The sequence below is a fragment of the Catharus ustulatus genome, chromosome 4 (genome assembly GCF_009819885.2).
Source record: "Catharus ustulatus isolate bCatUst1 chromosome 4, bCatUst1.pri.v2, whole genome shotgun sequence".
NCBI lineage: Eukaryota > Metazoa > Chordata > Aves > Passeriformes > Turdidae > Catharus > Catharus ustulatus.
Window position 1 is genome coordinate 57,513,577 of NC_046224.1, and position 17,552 is coordinate 57,531,128.

General features: G+C 42.3%; 2 protein-coding genes across 6 annotated transcripts in view; one reads left to right on the forward strand and one right to left on the reverse strand.

The window, feature by feature from the left end:
- The window catches only part of DNM1L (dynamin 1 like), a 34,977-nt gene extending 26,716 nt beyond the window's left edge, over positions 1 to 8,261 (forward strand). For 3 of the 5 annotated variants that reach the window (XM_033057268.2, XM_033057270.2, XM_033057273.2), the window contains 5 exons: positions 1,112 to 1,189; positions 3,347 to 3,514; positions 4,166 to 4,275; positions 5,399 to 5,558; positions 5,979 to 8,261. In XM_033057268.2, the coding sequence (XP_032913159.1) occupies positions 1,112 to 1,189; positions 3,347 to 3,514; positions 4,166 to 4,275; positions 5,399 to 5,558; positions 5,979 to 6,035 (573 nt within the window). In that variant the 3' untranslated portion in view covers positions 6,036 to 8,261. The remainder of the gene's footprint in view (positions 1 to 1,111; positions 1,190 to 3,346; positions 3,515 to 4,165; positions 4,276 to 5,398; positions 5,559 to 5,978) is intronic. The other 2 variants (XM_033057272.2, XM_033057271.2) reach the window with 1 other exon arrangement.
- A 2,802-nt stretch (positions 8,262 to 11,063) lies between these two features.
- On the reverse strand, positions 11,064 to 17,285 carry YARS2 (tyrosyl-tRNA synthetase 2). The gene is made up of 6 exons (XM_033058460.1): positions 17,173 to 17,285; positions 15,676 to 16,647; positions 14,601 to 14,768; positions 13,363 to 13,518; positions 11,943 to 12,113; positions 11,064 to 11,690 (listed from the first exon to the last, which is right to left on the reverse strand). Exons 1-6 carry the CDS (start codon positions 17,283 to 17,285, stop codon positions 11,531 to 11,533), a joined length of 1,740 nt encoding a protein of 579 aa, XP_032914351.1. The 3' UTR covers positions 11,064 to 11,530.
- Between the last annotated feature and the right edge of the window lie 267 nt (positions 17,286 to 17,552).

Here is a 17,552-nt window from a genome sequence, read left to right on the forward strand (position 1 = left end):
ATCCCATCTAAGTATTGGAAATTCTGATATGCTGCCCTAGTAACAGTCTTGGGAGCTTCCAGGTATTGAGTTTTTTCCTTTCATTTTCTTAGAAAGATGCAGGTTTTGGGAGGTTTTTAAATCTGATATTTCAGAAGACTTGTCTATAAATGTAATATTACACTTATTACTTGAATGTCATCTCAGGTAAGATATGAAATGCCTGCAGATATTGAAGATCGACTCAGAACTTTCATGCTTATATTTATAGCTGAGGCACACTGATTTCAAAAGATAAACAAGTGATTTAAAATATCCAGTGTCAACACAGTGACTTGTGGTTGGTTTTTGTTAAGTCACTCTTAAAGCTGCAGTTTATTGCAGTCCTACTTTCTTTGGGAGCAGATGTTGGAGGTGACTTTTTTGGTTGTTCATAATCCAATTCTGTCTCTGGAGCTTGCTTAATTTTACCAGGTTTTGGGATTAGTGCAGTGACAGGGGTGGAAGAACCAACCAAGTGTCATGGAAACTATTGTCTGGCTGAAGAACAAAAGAGTCTGACACTAAGCTGGAACTTTGGACAGTTATTTAATACTATGTGAATTATTAAGAATTCAAAGATAGAGACTAAAGTTTAGGATCCTAATGAGGTTGTAACAGGAGTTTCTACAGCTGATAGAAATCTGTTCACTAAGTTCATTACCTTAAAAAGTGAGACAAAGTCCCAGAGTAGATCTAATACTGCTGCCTTTAATCAGTCTAAGACAACTGAAGGATGAACTGGGAATTTACAATAGCTGTCTAGAGGTTGCTTTCAGTGCTCTTTGATCCATCATTTTATTGATTTCATAGTTAAATCATCAGTGTAGGAGCTTAAATGAAGTTGAAGTTCAGATAATCCAAAATAACTGTTTTGGAGATGCTTTTTGTTTTTCTTTTTTTTTATTTTCCTTGTCTTTTCTTTCTTCTTTTTTTTTTGCTTCTATTACTGTTTTTCTTGCAAATTCAAAATACTTCTTTTCTGGATTTTGAAAGATGCTAGTAGGTAAAAGTGTATGAAATTTGCTAGGTAAATTTGGTGGTCTTCAGTTGAATTTTTTTTTTCCCTCCCCGCATTTTTTACCTTCCTTAGTCTACTAAAGCTCCAGGTGCATTGGCACCTGCTTCCCAGGAGACTGTTTCTGCTGCTTCTGCTGAGGCTGATGGCAAGGTCTGTCTTGATTTTTCCTCTAAGCACTGCATGCACGTTTCTGTTGTGGTGCCCCACAGGTGTAAGGAAAGCAGTTTGTCTCTAGTATTCTGTCACCAACAGTGTCTCACACCCAGTCTGGATGTCCTCCCCAGTGTGGATTACTTGGCACTACTGGTTTTATGTGCAATGGCATGTCAAGACATGCCATGAGGTAGCCAAGTCACTGCTTTCTCTTTGAACTCTTGTTTACAATGTATTGTGGTGCAAATAAGCACCTAATTTTCCTCAAACTGTCAATAGATTGTTGAGTGCAACAGTATTGTGATCAAAAGTCTTTCAGCATGGCTGTTAAACTGCATGTTTTTAATGTGTTGACAGTTAAAGAAGGAGGACAGAAGATATGCTAAAATGTGAGTTTCCTGCTTCCTGCAGGGAATCTTTACAGGCTTCGTTCAACCTGAACCTCCTTTGTGTTGTTTCACGTAGTTATTGAATCCTGGTTTACTTAAATTTCTGAAATGTGTTCTACTAATATTTGTGAAAAGTGTTTTTTTACATGTTAAGTGTGCTGTCTTGTGTTAAAATAACTCTGAAGGCTTTTCTGCTAATTGCTCTTGCTTGTAGTCAGAAAAGATGAGAAGTCACAAGTTTGTGTACTAGGAGTACCAAGGGGACTCAGACTTTCTGCTTTATTGGAAATTCAAATTTTAATGAAAAGTTTCCACTTCTGTCTTGAACAAAGTGGTTAAAGTTAATATCTAGTCAGTAGTAGAATTTTAACTGTTACTTTCATCAATGTTTTAGAGGTTTGATATGCTGCAAAAATGAAAAAGAAATCAAGAACCGCTGTGGAGATAGTGTTGTGATTTAGGAAGTTGCAGGAAGCTGCCAGATTTGGCTTGCATTTCCCTGTCCTCTGTGAGGTGTGATACATTTCATACTCTCTTGTGTACCTTTGATTCTGAAAGTACTTTGAAGGCAGAGCAGGCTACACAGTAACACAGAAGGAGAGGGGAGTTTTTGTCATTTTGAACAGCTGTCTTGCAGTCAGAAATCATGCAGTGGAGCTTTCCTTAACAATAATTTTTTCTTATTAACAGAGTTTGATTTGAATTCCTAGTGTGTTCTACAATGCCTCTGAGCAGTTGTGCAATTTAAATAAAATTTTTGATGTGCACAGGTTAGCTGGGTTTCCTCCTGTATGCTACCGCTGGTATTCTATTTGCTATGCTTTGTTTCTGACTATTTTTTTAGATTTCAGATCAGCCTGTGGTGTTTAATTGTAAACACAATGGATAAATGTAGCTTTTAAACTCCTATATGTGAAGCCTTGAATGTTTCAAACAGGAGTAGATTTTAAATCACAGAGTAAACAGAAGAGATATTATTTTTGTGGAAAGGTACAAAATAAAAATTGCCCCTGTTCTATATCAAAATAAACTTGAGGTTTTTAACACTGGTTAGCATTTGGTGGATACCATCCACTAATATTTCTGTTGTCCAGTGATGCGTGATACTTAAGAGTTGGGTGTTAATCTTTTTCGCAGAGGATTTTTGAGTCATTCTTTCTCTGGAACTCTCCAGAATCTCTCATCTTCACTTCCAGAGGATGAAGATTTTTGGTTTGATTTGTTACAAAAAAGCCTTCCATAAATTCTGACAGCACAAATATCATCATAGCTGTGGTACCTTAAAACAGAAATGTGCATATTGTTTAGGTGTTACTGCAAGAAACTTTAGTTTGTATTTAAATAAAACTTGAAGAATTTAAATTTGAGTATTGCAAGAGCTGTGGTGATCTTCAAAATACACTTTCAGAATGATGCTAATTGTATAGAATGGTCAAAACCAAATGACTTAGAAAAATCACCCCATATTTCAGAAGTGGTATGTAGACCCTTAAAATGCTGTGGAGCTTCTCCATGTGAGGCATTTTCATACCCTTTATTAAGTTGAGTATGAATTTTAAAAGCTTTCATTTTGCTGGTACCTTTTGTGAGCTGTAATCAGCAAAGGGAGGATAAATGTGGGGAATGTGAAGAACAGAATGAAGGGAATATACCTATGAAAATCTTGGTTTTTAGTGAGTTTTGCCTGTAGTGATTTGATCAGATGATTCTCTACAGTCCTCAGGTTCCAGTTCTGCCATGTTTTTTCAATGTGCTGTTTGTGCAGACTTCTTCTGTAGGATCTGATGCGTCTCAGGAGTCTGCAACAGGCAGCTGGAGAGGAATGCTGAAACCCTCCAAAGCAGAAGAGGCATCAGCAGAGGAGAAATCCAAGCCACCTGCAGCCCTACCTGCCAGTCCTCAAAAAGGACATGCTGTAAACCTATTAGATGTGGTGAGTCTTGGAAGACAAATTCCTTTTCTTTATAGCTCAGGCTCAGGGAAGAAAACATCTGAATTCCAGATCTTGTAACTTTGCTGCTAATATGTGGTATCTTTGTAAATAATTCCCACTATAGCAACAGGGAGCTGCAGCCAGTCTCTTCTGCTGCGCTCCTTGCCCGATTTCAGTCTTCCTGCAGCCTCCCTGCCTGCTCCAGTTTCAAACTGTGATTGGGATAACTGGCTTCCTTTCACAAATTCCTGTGCAAGTGAACTCTTTATCTAGATAGCTGTTGGTACAGAAACAAATCTCAATTCAACTCAAATTCCTGCTCTTCTTCTGCTGAATTTTAATGTTCATATTAGAGGAGAAGAATCATTAAAGACAAAACCCACTTAAATTAAAAACAGACAGAGATATTTGAAGTATTTGAAAAGCTTTAGAAAAAATGCAGTGGTACCCTCTGACCTTTGTTTCACACGTGTGGATTTTGATACGTCTCTAATTTTATTTCTGATGAATTATAGGTTTGTTGCAAGATGGGTTACATCTATCAGACTCAGGCTAAAAGAGCAGTACTTACAGTTTTGAGTTTTATTTACAAATGCAAATGAGCAGAATTGGTAAGCTGAGGGGTTTTGGTTTTTTTTTTTCCTCACACAGCCTGTACCTGTTGCACGCAAACTTTCTGCCCGTGAACAACGAGATTGTGAAGTGATTGAACGACTTATTAAATCTTACTTCCTTATTGTCAGGAAGAACATTCAGGACAGGTAAACCCAAACTTCCTTGGAATATTTAAACCATGCAAATATTGTGATATTTCAAGAATCATATATATGATCATGTTATTTTTATCATGTTTTTATGTTTGTAAGAAGAGAGAAAGTACATTTATCTTTTAGAAGGGACCAGCAGCAGTAAAACTTGACCCTTCACAGAATGAAGCAGCTTGAAGAAGCACTTGTTTTCTCTAATGGTTTCAAGTTCTGTATAATATTAAGTAAAAGGTTTAATTATTTAGGAGACACCTGCTTTTCTGGAGGATGCTTCAATTCAGATGGAAGATTTTCAGCGGATAACTGGAATAAACTCTAGGTGCTGTGTACCCCAACAGAATTCAGCTTTGCCATCCTGTTACTTCAAATGGGAAGGTCAAATAGGAGCTAGTGAGTGTGGCTCAGTTTTCTAGCACTTAGCTAGAAAAGGAATGGGAACAGCATGAAAAAGTTCTTTCTACTGTGGAAAATGCCTTTAAAGTTTTTGCTTTAAAATGTCATACTTTAAAGAGGAACTCTGTAAAAGTTTTTTTGCTTATGTCTTTGTGGAAAGGTCTAACTTCAAATATTTATATTTTTACATATGTGGGAAGTCTGGGGGGGAAGTACAGGACTTCCTAAAACTAAACTAAACCTTCAATATAATTTTTAGCCTTTCATGTCAGGGGAGTGCTTTGTTTATCTTGACTTTACTGCACTGTTCGTACTATGTAATATCAGAGATATGAATTATTTCTTTGCCTCTTTCCCTTCCCATTTACACATAAAATTTGGTTTTAAGGTTGACATACTTCAATGTGTGTCATCCCTAGTGCAGTAGAGATAGGTTGATATATAATGAACAAAGGTATTTGTTTTTATTTTGTGTTTGATACTATTCATGTTTTTCTACAATGCAGCTTCTCTATTTGGAAGAAATTAATGTTATATGAATTAGTTCTACTCTAATATTGTACATGATACTACTTTTAATTGAGAGAGCTTTTATATATAGTAGTGATAGATAGTTTGAGCCAAGGCTGTGTGTAGCTGCTTGCCCTCATTGTGCATTCTTCAGTCTGGAACAGACCTGGTTTGGAACAATTATTTAAAAGAAACAATGTTTCTGTGCTTGCAGTGTGCCAAAGGCAGTGATGCATTTTCTGGTGAACCATGTGAAGGACACTCTCCAGAGTGAGTTGGTGGGCCAGCTGTACAAATCCCTGTTGTTGGATGACCTTCTCACGGAGTCTGAGGACATGGCACAGCGCAGGAAAGAGGCAGCTGACATGCTAAAGGTAATGAAGTGATCAGGAACTCATGGGTGCAGTTAGCCATCTCAGTGGGATACTTTTGGAAGACTTGTCTTCCTTTTTCTTCTTCTGCTTTTTAAGACTATGCTTTTCTCTGCTAGAGGCATTAAAACCAATACATGACCAGAAAGGAGTACTTACCAGCTTTTAAATCTGCTGTTTAGCAGGCTAGGTAAAAAGTAGGTGCAGTTTCTCTTTTATTTTTAAGCTTTACAGCATTAAAACCGTGTATGGTGAACAAGTCTGCCCTTCTTGAGAATTTAATGGGTTGCCACTTGTTTTGTAATAACGCTGATTAGCTGTGATTTAATTTTTAGCTTTGCACTTCCAAGCCTGCTGCTGTTATGTTCCTGGGAAATCTCTCCAGCATAACTAACTGTGGCTTTTGTGTGTTCCTGTGTGCAGGCCCTGCAGCGAGCCAGCCAGATCATTGCAGAGATCCGTGAGACACATCTTTGGTGAAGACTGTATCAGCCACACTATTTATATGCATTGGAGGTTACATTGGCTTGACAATTGCTAGGCATGGTATACGGAGTAGAATTTTTATTTATGAACTCTTCTTATCTGTGTACTGCAACTGTGTAAATCTGCTCATGTAAGGACAGTTGGTTTGATTTGCAAACAGAAAAATATGCTGTATTTTGCAAAAGAAGTCGTATTTAATCCATATAATAAATGGCTCTAAATGTTTCCTTACCAGGTTTCTGGTGCAAATTATAGCAGACCAAGTCTTCTGTCTCAGTGACAGTCTCATTTGAACTTGGGGAAAAATGTTCAAGTTCCAGTGCCTGACTTGCTGAACTGGTTGCCTGTGGTTAAGACGGCCGGTGTAGTCTTGTGGCATAGTTTTAAGCTGCTTTTCCAGTAGAAGTTTCAATACTGTGAAGAAAAGAGAGCACCGAGTATTTTCTTTCATGAATATATTGCATGCACTGTGACAGATGGAGGTCTCCATTTTATAGCACAGTAGAGATGTCGAGCGTATTACTATGTATGTGTGTTCCCTTTTTTTTTCTCTTTGTCCCCAAATCTTTCAATGGCAGACAGAACTTCAGACTTGATTTTTATGGAGTATCATGTAGGAAGAATTAACCTGGAGCTTGCGAACAAGAACAGCCTACTAAAAAGTGGCTGCAGAGTTATTCACGTGCACTGGAGCTTGTGTATGAATGTTGGGGTTTATAATCAGGCACAAGGACACCTTCCCCTCCTTCCCCCCTGGGACCAAGCCCCTGGACCATCTGATAGTAAATTTACTCTGGCAGAACTGAAGAATAAAACTGGATTTCAAAAATGTAATGGGATAATAAGCGTTTCTTTTACAAACAGATTAAGTTGGCCAGGTAGAAGGGGAAGCCCACAACTTCTGCAAATCTTGGAATGTATGACAGCATGAAAGAAAGTGTGTGGAATTGGAATATTTATATCAGAGATTACAGTTTCTTTTGAGGAAATTTTATAGTGCTGTAAGTAGCTTTCTTTTGAGGACAATCGTAAAATTATGACATTTTAGGTTGGAAATTAAGTTGATGGTTTGTTTTTTTTTTTCTGATTATAATTCATACAGATAACGATTGATCACACTAGCCTTGAAAAAGTAAACATTTTAATTTTTATGAATAAAAATTTATTTAAACTCCAGCCAGTATACTTGCATGTACTTTTCAAGCAGACTCACTCTTTTTGTATAAAGTGAAAATGTTCACTATAGTGTTGCTGATACTTTTTCTTTAACACAACTTGCATGAAAAATAGGATGCTGGTGTTAACCTTCGTGGCTTGATTTTATACTATTGAGCCAAGATGGTGAGGTTTTTATTACCATATGCAGTTCCTTCCCCCTGAAATCAGCAAAAATGGAATTCCTTTGGTAATCTGCTAAAGATTGAAAATTTAAAAGTTCAGTTTATAAGAAGCTCTATTTAAAAATGTATTTTTCTCATGGTAATCTTCAGTTTGGCATCAATGTGAGACAAAGAGTTAAGTCTGACAGATGCAACTTTTGGATACTTCATGTAGGATCTGAGGTAATTCATGCAGAACACAGAAATATATACTGTGTATTGTTAAACAGCCTAAAAAGTCATGGTGTATGCATTACATGTAATGAAGACAAAAGGAGATACTTGTATCTTGCATTGTCTCCATGGATGGTAGTTCTCAGATTTAAGAAATGTGACTGAAGTGCAAACCACTTTTTAAATCAGTTTGGTGATCAGTGAAAGCTTTTAAGTTTTGTGAAAAGCATTACATTTCTGTTTGGAATTCACCTGACACCTCTCTCCCTTTTGCTTTGAACATCCAAGAAGTTTTCAACGAAGTAGTGCCGTCCATAAGTGATCTGCTACCTAAGCTTTAACTCCCAAAGTTTAGTCAACAGTCTCTTTGTGAAGAAATACTCTGATTTGTAAAGTTTTGAAATGCTGCATCGAGCAAAATGAATTTCAACTGTTGAAGAAATTCTTGCAAGTGATACCTGGCTCTGCAATGTCATGTGAAATTTCCAGTGTTAATTTGGTTTCTGAAATGTTACAACTTTTTTTGTTTAAGTTTCCTAAAAAGTTTCAATTTGGTATTGTTTGAGTGCCAAGAAATGAACTTGATTTGTAATCTTTAATGCAAGACTTTGAAGGTCCATGCTGTAACAATCCTGTTATTTAATAAACAGATAATACACAAAATTAATTATGCCAGAAATAGTTTTGGACTGACTTGTAGTTCTGGTGGCAGGACTTACATGCATTTGTAAGTTAGTAATATAAGTACCTGTATGTGTACAGCCTTAGTTATGATTTCACTTGTTCTCACTCACTTCTGCATTCTTGAATATTTCCATAACTCATAATGTAGACAGGCTGCTCATGCCTGCTGATAGGTTTGAAACAAGCTGTGTTCTGGAACGGAGCTAAAAATGCTTCAAATGCCCACTATTGCTACCAGCATGAAAAGAAATTATGGGGAAGCTGTGGGAAAAAAAGCCTAATGAGGGCAGCAACTGAAAAATTTCCGGATTAGACCAATGGTTTACAACTGTCTTCTGGATTACCTTGTTTAATTTCAATTTAAATTTGAAATAATTTTGTCATCAATGCACAAGTTTTAGCTAGCGTGCTCTCCAGTGGGGAGAGAATCATGGGAGGGGAAAACTCCTTGTAGCCAAGTTCAGATTAGTAAATGTCTGACATTGTTACCTGAGCTGTTGTGTGGTACTGCTGTAACTAAAATACAGTATCCTGATGTGAACAGTTTATATTGAGTAGTCAGATTCAAATTTTACTTAGTGAAACAAATGGGTAAAGGGGGTGGTGATGTTTGTGTGCTTCAGACCTTACTCTGAAATTAACGGAGCAGACCTTGTGTTACACTTGCTTTGTGGATGAATGATGGATGCCAGATTGGATAGGTCAGACTCGGGTCTCTGCTTTGTGGACCACAGCAGGGGAAAGAAACAACTTGCCACTTTGTTGTGCCGCTCTTGGGAGCTTGAATTGAACTGACCTGAGTAATTTTTTTTTCTGTAGTTTTCTCCTTCAGCTGTGAGAGCAATGGGTAGCTGGTGTTTTCTGTAATTACTGAAGATCTCCACTGTATTTGCATTTTGTTGCTAATTAAACTGTGCTTTGAGGTGAGAGCTAGAGGATTGGTTCCTCAAAGTTTAATACCCCTCGAATATGGTTTTGTGCTCAGTGACACTTTTTAAACTAGTGAAGGTGCTTTCATGCTCCCAGTTTTGAGTTTACCTGCTGCATGCCCTTTTACCCTTTACCTCTTGACTGCTAGCTGCCACAATCAGGTTAAATTCAAGTCTTCCAGGTTGTGCTGTACAAATGTTTTTGGGGGAGCTTTTTTAGTTTGTTTGGTTTAGGTTTTTAAAAATATTTTGCCCAAGTAATTACTTTTTTTTGGCACTTTTAAATCATGCATTTGTAGCCATGTTAAATACTTCAATATTAATTACTCCTTGTTCACATTTGAACAAGTTTGGGTAATCTCTTTCTGATTATCTGAATATACCTGTATGTAAGAAATAAGACCAGGATAAGAAGGAATAGTTGATTTTTGTTGATCCTTGACCCAAGTGTTCAAATGCTCAGTTGTGATGGCCCTGTGTGGTCATGGCAAGTAGTGGTTGTATCCAGCTGTTTCTCTGGGAAGTCAGGGAAAGGTTTGGGTTGCTAGGACTTGGTCAAAGGCAAGCATGGACTAAATTTCTTGGGGCTTATCAGTTTCATTAGAAACCTTGCATGCAAAGAACTTTATTTTGTGTCATTTTTCTATAAAATAAATTCACTAATTTATTAGAAGTCTATAGTGTAAATATGTGCGTCTGCACCATTTGGCAATGACAAAAAACAGGCAGGAAAGAGATCAGATGTGAAACAATATTTATTCCTGGGAGTTTTTCCTGTAACCAGAAACTCTCAAATGGGCTCTGTTGCATTTTTCTGGAAGTAACCTTGGATGTGTACTGGAGTTTTTTGGTCCCAGGTGCATGTTTCTGATTTACTCTAATACTTCTCATTTAAGGAACAAGATGGCTGTGTTAGGTGGATGAACTTTTCCCTTGCTTTCCCTTCCTTGTGGCTTTCTTTGAGGTAGAAGTGACTCAACTGCTTTTCATTGTTATATAATAGAGATTGTAATAGAGATTAGGCTAGAGATGTCCTATTATGAGACAGTTAAGTAGGATCTGGAAACTGAAATTAACACCAAGAACATGGTGAGCTTCTGAAAGTACCATATTTCAATTTTTTTGCCAGAAGAAACTGTCATCTCTAACAAGCAAGTCACTATTATTTTATTGCTGTTGAAATCTTGAGTCACGGTGCAAATGAAATCAAGATCAAGTTTATCAACTAAAAATAAATTTTAAAAAGATAACTAAAACAATAACCAACTTCCCACCTAACTCTGGAATATATACCACATTCAAGAAGCTAAGATTAAGGCTTCCCCCTTTGTGGCTGCTGTTACTGCAAATTTGTATTGAAGAATTCATGAACCACGAAATTATTCTCTGTGGCCTAAGAGTGAGGCTTGGTCCTTGAAAGCAACACTGCAAAGTATTTCAGCTTCCCTCGTGTTTCCTTGTCCAGAGATCCTTGTGCTGTTCACTCATAACTCCTGGGCAGTTAACATTAAAAAAATCCTTTCATGTACATGCTCCAAATCTTCTGGTATAATGTGCTATCTTCCAGCTGACTGCAGAGCCTACAGAACTAGTACCAGGATATTCCTTCAACAAGGAATGCTGGATGGCATGGATGTATTTATGTCATTCACAGGACCAAAGAAGTGAACAACTGCCACTTTCTTTGTAAGTCACAGCACACAGAAGGCCTCAAAGGTATTCATTAGGTAGATTAAAGCTTTGAAAAGCTCTGTACTTTCAGATTTCAAGTGAATTTGCTGTGTATTCCCACATGAAAGCGAGAAAGCTTTGGTGCAATATGTCCCCATACATAACCAAGAACCGACTTACATCAGTGATTAATCATGTACTCCTTTATTATGAATTTTCTGCAGCTTCTTTCAAAGCAAACCTGTTCAGAGAAACATGCCCGTGGTTGTCTTTGCCCCCAGCAAGGTTTCTTGGTTACATGAGCACACACTGGCTGTAAGGAGTGGGTTTGAGTTTGCTTTGGATCATTTTCCTCTGGGCTATCCTGTAGAATAACTGTTCAACACCAAAGGCTGTTAAAGGAGGGGAAGCACATCTCCATTGCTGGACTTTGAAATTAATCTTTTCATTTTCTTCTTGGGCAGATCCTTATGACTGGTGCTTTGAATAAGGCAGAGTATCCACCATCTCTTCAGTGGTGTAACTCAGCTCCTTTATTTGCACTCTGGCGCATTTTGAAAAAGTCAGTCTGTGAGCTGCACAGTACAGAAATATTTTCAAGTACATCTTCAAGCAGCAGAGTTAGACGTCATTTGAGGGAGATAGTCTGTTGTCACAACTGCAGCCATTTTATAATGTAGTAATTTTTCTTTCCAACCCTAAGTAATGATACTCCATTCTTCAGAATATGCTGTCCAAGAATAAGAACAGTCTCAGGATCAGTTACACGATTCCCATTTATTGAAACACCTCCATCTGTAATTTTCCGGTACCTTAAAAATGGAACAGAAACCATTGTTAATTGCAAGAGAAAGCTGTTTATTAAGAATTGAAAGTTCACTTAGGGTTTGATGGGGTTTTTTTGTTGTTGTTTTTTGAGGTTTTTTGTTGGATGCATAATTGAATACATTTCAATTCTCCTGCAATTCACTTTCAGTCCAGGCCAACAGTGACTGAAATTAACTTAGCCACTACTACTCCAGTACTGCTTTGAGTATTACCCACGAGCACAGGTGAGAACTTACCCACTAGGTCCGTCTGGAATGGCATTTGCTTTGCGGCACAAGTCAAGAACAGTCATCCCAGGTTCAAGCATCAATTCAGCAGAAGTAGCTTGTCTGAAAAGTTCCTCTAACTCTTGGTCAGACATTTCTTCCAGTGCCTCCACACTGCTGTGATAAAGGGCCTTAGTGCACCTGTGAGAACAAAGAACTTTCAAAACAGAGAGCTAGTCTTCAAACAAAGTGCTACTCAACTTGTCAGATTCCCCTCCCCAGTTTCTTTTCAGAGTCCACAAACTAACAGAAATACTTTAAATACGCCCCCATTTTTTATTGTACCCTACTGCCCTGCAATCTTCAGTGTACAGTAATTTCACGAATACAAGCCGCACCAATTTGACCAAAATTTTGGTGGAAACCCGGAAGTGCGGCCAATATTCCGGGGCGGCTAATACATTAACAAAATTCTAAAAGCTGCCAACACGGAAGTGAGAGCCCGCGGCAGCCCCAAGCCAAGCTGGAGCCCGGCCGGCCCCGGCTGAGGTGGGAAAGCCTGGCAGAGGCGGGGCCAGCAGTGTGGGGGGCGGGCGGCAGAGCCTGAGCCAGCAGGGCGGGGCAGGGGGGCGGCAGAGCCTGAGCCAGCAGGGCGGGGGAGCCCGGGAGAACTGGGGCTAGCAGTGCAGGGGAGCATGGCAGAAGCAGGAAGGCCGGCGGGTGGGGCTGCCTGGCAGCGGGGGAAGCCCAGCAGAATCAGGGCCAGCAGCGTGGGGGAGCCCGGCGGTGTGGGGGCCTGCAGTGCCGGCCAGGGCGAGGAAACGCGGCGGTGGTGCAGACGGGAGGGGGCGGCCGGCGAGCCCGGCGGCGGGGCTAGGGAACGCGGCGAGCCCGGCGGCGGGGCTAGGGAACGCGGCGCGCCGCGGCCGGCGAGCCCGCCGGCGGGGCTAGCGAACGCGGCAGCGGGGCGGTGCTGACGGGAGAGGGGGGCCAGCGAGCCCGGCGGCGGCGGCAGTACCACCCAGCCAGCCCCGCCGAGCCGTGGCGCTGAGCTGGGCCACCCGCCCCCGTCGGCCACTATGAGCGGGCCGAGCCTTCCTGGCCCCGCCCCGAGCCAGTAAAGCCCGCTTTGCCGCGATCCTGTTACTAATTGGCCAATTTGTGAAAGCTGCGCACAGATTCTCACGACGAACGAAAGTGCGGCTAATATTCGGGGTGCGGCTTATCTATTGACAAAGACAGCAACATTGTCGAGGCACTGGGGGTGCGGCTTATAATCCGTGCGGCTTGTATTCGTGAAACTACTGTATTTTTAAGTCTATAGGATTATTACATTTTTCTCTTTTAACACTGAAGCAACAACTTAACAGATTAAAACAGTCCCTGAAAAGTTATGGAGAATTACGTAGAATAAATCTGAGACACAACTGCTTGAAAAATCAAACTTTACCTCTTAGCAGATTCCAGCCCCTCTTTACCATGGACAAGCTTAGTTACTTCTGCAGCCAATCGTTTCTGAGGGCCCCATTTCTCAGGTGCTTTAGCATGCATTTCCATGATGTGGGCAATCTCCTCAAGAGGAAGGAAGGTGAATAATTTCAGGTATCTGTGAGCACAGAAAAAATACTTTGTCTATATAGCCATCATTACAGATTTTCTGCCTTTGTCATTCAAACTTCAGTAACTGCATTAAAATGATTTTTAGTCAATTAAAGAAACACATATTAAAATACTCTGTCCTTTCAATCAAATCTTTAAAACTCATATTTTGCTTAATATCCTGCCTGGGGTAAAGTCTTCAGGCATAAGATAGTGTCAGATGCTTTTATGAAGATTGTACTCCAATCAAAAATTTAGTTTCCTCTTGAAATTTTTACAGGACTTACTGGAATAGTGTGTCAACTAACAGGGTTTTGTATTTATCTCAGGAGAGCCACAATATGCTAATGCAAAATGCCACTGTCAGTCTGTGGCCAGCACGGGACAGAACCATACTTGCATTGGCAAATATCTCAGAAGGAAGATTATTCAGGATAATCAAGAATTTAAAGGTGAATCCCTAAGCCTACTCTTTACAACAAAGTCAATTTTAATGAGCTTTCAGTCCCATGCAGTATATTAAAGATACCTTTACTGGTAAAAAGTCTGAATGGCTGAAATATTTTAGTGTTAGTGCCCACATACCCTTCTTTTCAGTCTGAAAGGTGCTGGGGATCAGAACATGGATTTGAATTACCAGGGGATAAACCTTTGAGAGATGTCAGTTATGAGTTAGATCCCAATATGAGAAGGAAGTAGCTATTGATGCTTAAAGTAGAACAGACTTAGAAAAGAACATAGAGCAACTTATTAAAATCAATACAGTAATGTAGTGTACTTAAAAAAACTGTAATGCTACAGTACTGAACCTAATATGCCCTGTAAGAGTCAACCCACTGGCAGAACAAAATGCATTATGCTTCACTCATTTGTCATCCACCTTCTAACCTTCTGTATTTCAGCATATGGAAGTTCCACTATCCTGTCTACTTAGGAACCAGTCATGCCTGTTTATTTCATGAACAGTTGTAATTAAGACATACTTGTACAGGAGTTTGTGTTGCACATAATTAAATGAAGCAGTTACAGTGAACAGTTAGAATCAGCTTTTATCAGCAAAGACAAAAAGCAAGATGGAGAAAAACTTACTTTTCAACTACGTTATCCTGCTGTCTGACAAAAAACTGATACAGCTCAAATGGAGAAGTCTTATCTCTGTTCAGCCAAACTGCATTTCCAGCAGTCTTTCCCAGTTTATCGCCAGTAGTACTGGTAATAAGAGGTACAGTAATTCCAAACACATCTGTTCCTGTCATCCTGAAAAAGAAGAGTCACTGCATGGTAAAAAAAAAAAGAATCATATCTTGGTAAAGCTGACTAAAATACAAACATTCTCCAAGACTCTATCCTTGATATAAAGCTGGGGGTGATGGGCAAAAAGATGCCAGAACACTGTTCTGTGAAGAGGGCTTTAGGGAAAAACCCAGCACCCTAATTTTTAAAGTTCTTTTGTACGTATCAAAGACATTTACGTAATATAAGAAGTTTATATGTTATATACCACAACTGCCTCTACAGTGGTGTGATTACACCAGGATATATGTGCTGGCAGACTTTGTTTTGTCCCATGCTTCAGCGTGTTTGATTTTGGTTCTTGGATTCACTAATACAAGAACTTACTATTTTTCTTAAAAGTTCATATAAACCTGGTCAAAATGTACGTATGTACGTATGTAGCAAGTTAATGGTCAGGGCAATTAATTGTTCCTCTCAAATCACAGAGATTTGTGTGTGGCCAAATCCCTGGAGTGCCAACTTCTGCTCCCGATGCTTTAGAGGCAGTCAAGTCACACAGCATTCTGTCATGGAATCACAGAATTGGTGAGGCTGGGCAAGCCCTCTGAGACCATCGAGTCCAACCTGTGACCGAGCATCACCATGACAGCTAGAGCATGGCACTAAGTGCACTCTTTCCTTACACACCATCAGGGACAGCGACTGCACCACCTCCCTGGGCAGTCCATTCCATCGCTGCCCTTCTCCGCACTTGCTCCAGACCCTCAATGTCCTTCTGACTGGACAGAGCGCTCGAGGTGCGGCACCACCAGTGCCCAGCGCAGGGTGACAGTGACACCCCCGGTCCTGCTGCCCACACTAGTGCTGACACAGGCTGCCCGATACCCGGACCCTGCGCATCACCGCCCGCACCGCGCTCCCGCCGTACTTGGTGACAAGCTCGTATCCGGACATGATGTTTCCCATCTGGTCGTGGCCCCCCAGCTGGATGCGGCAGCCGTGGTGCTGGTGGAGGTGCAGGAAGTCGTACGCCTGCAGCGCGGGGTACAGGAATTCGGCCAGGCTCATGCCCTCGGCGCTGCGGAGCCGCGCCTGGCAGCTCTGCCGGCTCAGCAGCGTGCCCATGCGGAGGCGCCCGCCCGCGCCGCCGAGGAAGCGGAGCAGCGGCTCCCGGCCGAGCCAGCGGGCGTTGTCCAGCAGCGCGGCGCGGCCGAGCCGCCCGGCTCCCGGCTCCCAGAACAGCTCCCGGTGGTTCCCGAACAGCCGCGCCAGCCCCGCGCGCAGCGCCCGCGCCTGCGCGCGCACCTGCCCGGCCGGCAGCGGCTCCCGCGCGCGCTCCCGCCCGCTGGGGTCCCCGAGCCGCGCCGTGGCCCCGCCCACCACGGCGATGACGTCGTGGCCCGCGCGCTGGAAGTGCAGCAGCGCCATGACGGGCAGCAGGTGCCCCACGTGCAGGGAGTCCGCCGTGGGGTCGAACCCGCAGTAGGCGGCCAGCGGCGGCCGGCCCGGCTCCAGCAGCGCCGGCAGCTGCTCCTCCGCGCTCTGCGCCGGGAACACCTCCTGGAACAGCCCGCGCTCGCACTGCGCCGCCAGCAGCCCCGCCGCGCCCCGCGCCCGCCGCGCCTGCTCGTGGGCCCGGCGGCGGGGCGGCGGCGGCAGCCGGGCCCGGGCCAGGCCCCACAGCCCCGCCGGCCGCCCGCAGCGCCGGCACAGCGCGGGCGCCGCCATCGCGCGCGGGGCACGCCGGGACTGCCGCGGGGGCGGGGCCGCGCGCTGGGACCGCCCCGGAACCGGGAGCCGGCGTGGGATACGCGGGAGGAGCGGGGGGGCGTGGGCTGTCCGGAGCGGCGGCGTTAAAGATGCGGCAAAACCGGCGTGTGTGGGCTCCTTCTCCCCTGTTCTTTTCCCAGCCCGGAATACCGGATTTCAAGGGCTGTCAGGCCCTGGAAATCAGCCCTTTAGGGCGCCTGGCAGAGCGGGTACCACGTGTCTGAGTTAGTCACACCGGGGATACAGAACTTACAGACCCTAGAATTTATTACCTATTTTACTAGAATGTGGTAGCTATATTGCTAGACATTTTTAGCTATGTTGCATGTCTTGAATGCATGAGAAGAGGTGACTCAAAGTATAGATAGAGGTGTGCAGCTGGGGGCACGTGGGTGAGAAAAGGAAGACTGAGCAAACATGGGCTTTCTACGAGGAAATAGAGCACCTGGGGTATGCAGAACACCGAAGTATGCAATGATCTTTTTGCCTCAGTCTTCAGTGGCAAGTGTTCCGAGCACCCCAGCAGAGTTGCAGAAGGAAAGGTAGCAATGAGGAGAATGTACCACCTGCTGTAGGAGAAGATAGGGTTTGAACCTGCCTAAGGAACCTGCAGACACACAAATGTGTAGGACATGATGAGATGCATCCATGGGACCTGAGGGGACTGGTGGATGAAATGTCTAAGCCACTTTCTATGATATTTGAGGAGCTGTGGCAGTCTGGTGAAGTTCCCAGTGACTGGAAAAGGGGCTCAGTTCGTCGAAGCATGGTGCTAAAAACCTTGTTACCTTTGAGACAATAACAAGCACTTTATAGACATGGCCAAAATCATTGCCATTCTGTGTTACAACTAATATGTAGAGGTGATAATACAATGGGAAGATCAATAAATGGAAGTACTCTGCAGAATTAGAAAAGTATTAACTCTCCAAATAATACTAACAAGAAGGGAGTATCTTGTTCTGATTCATTAGATCCCAAAAAATAGCCATTATCTTGTAAAGGGCCTGGTAATGTTCTCTATGTACCACTTTC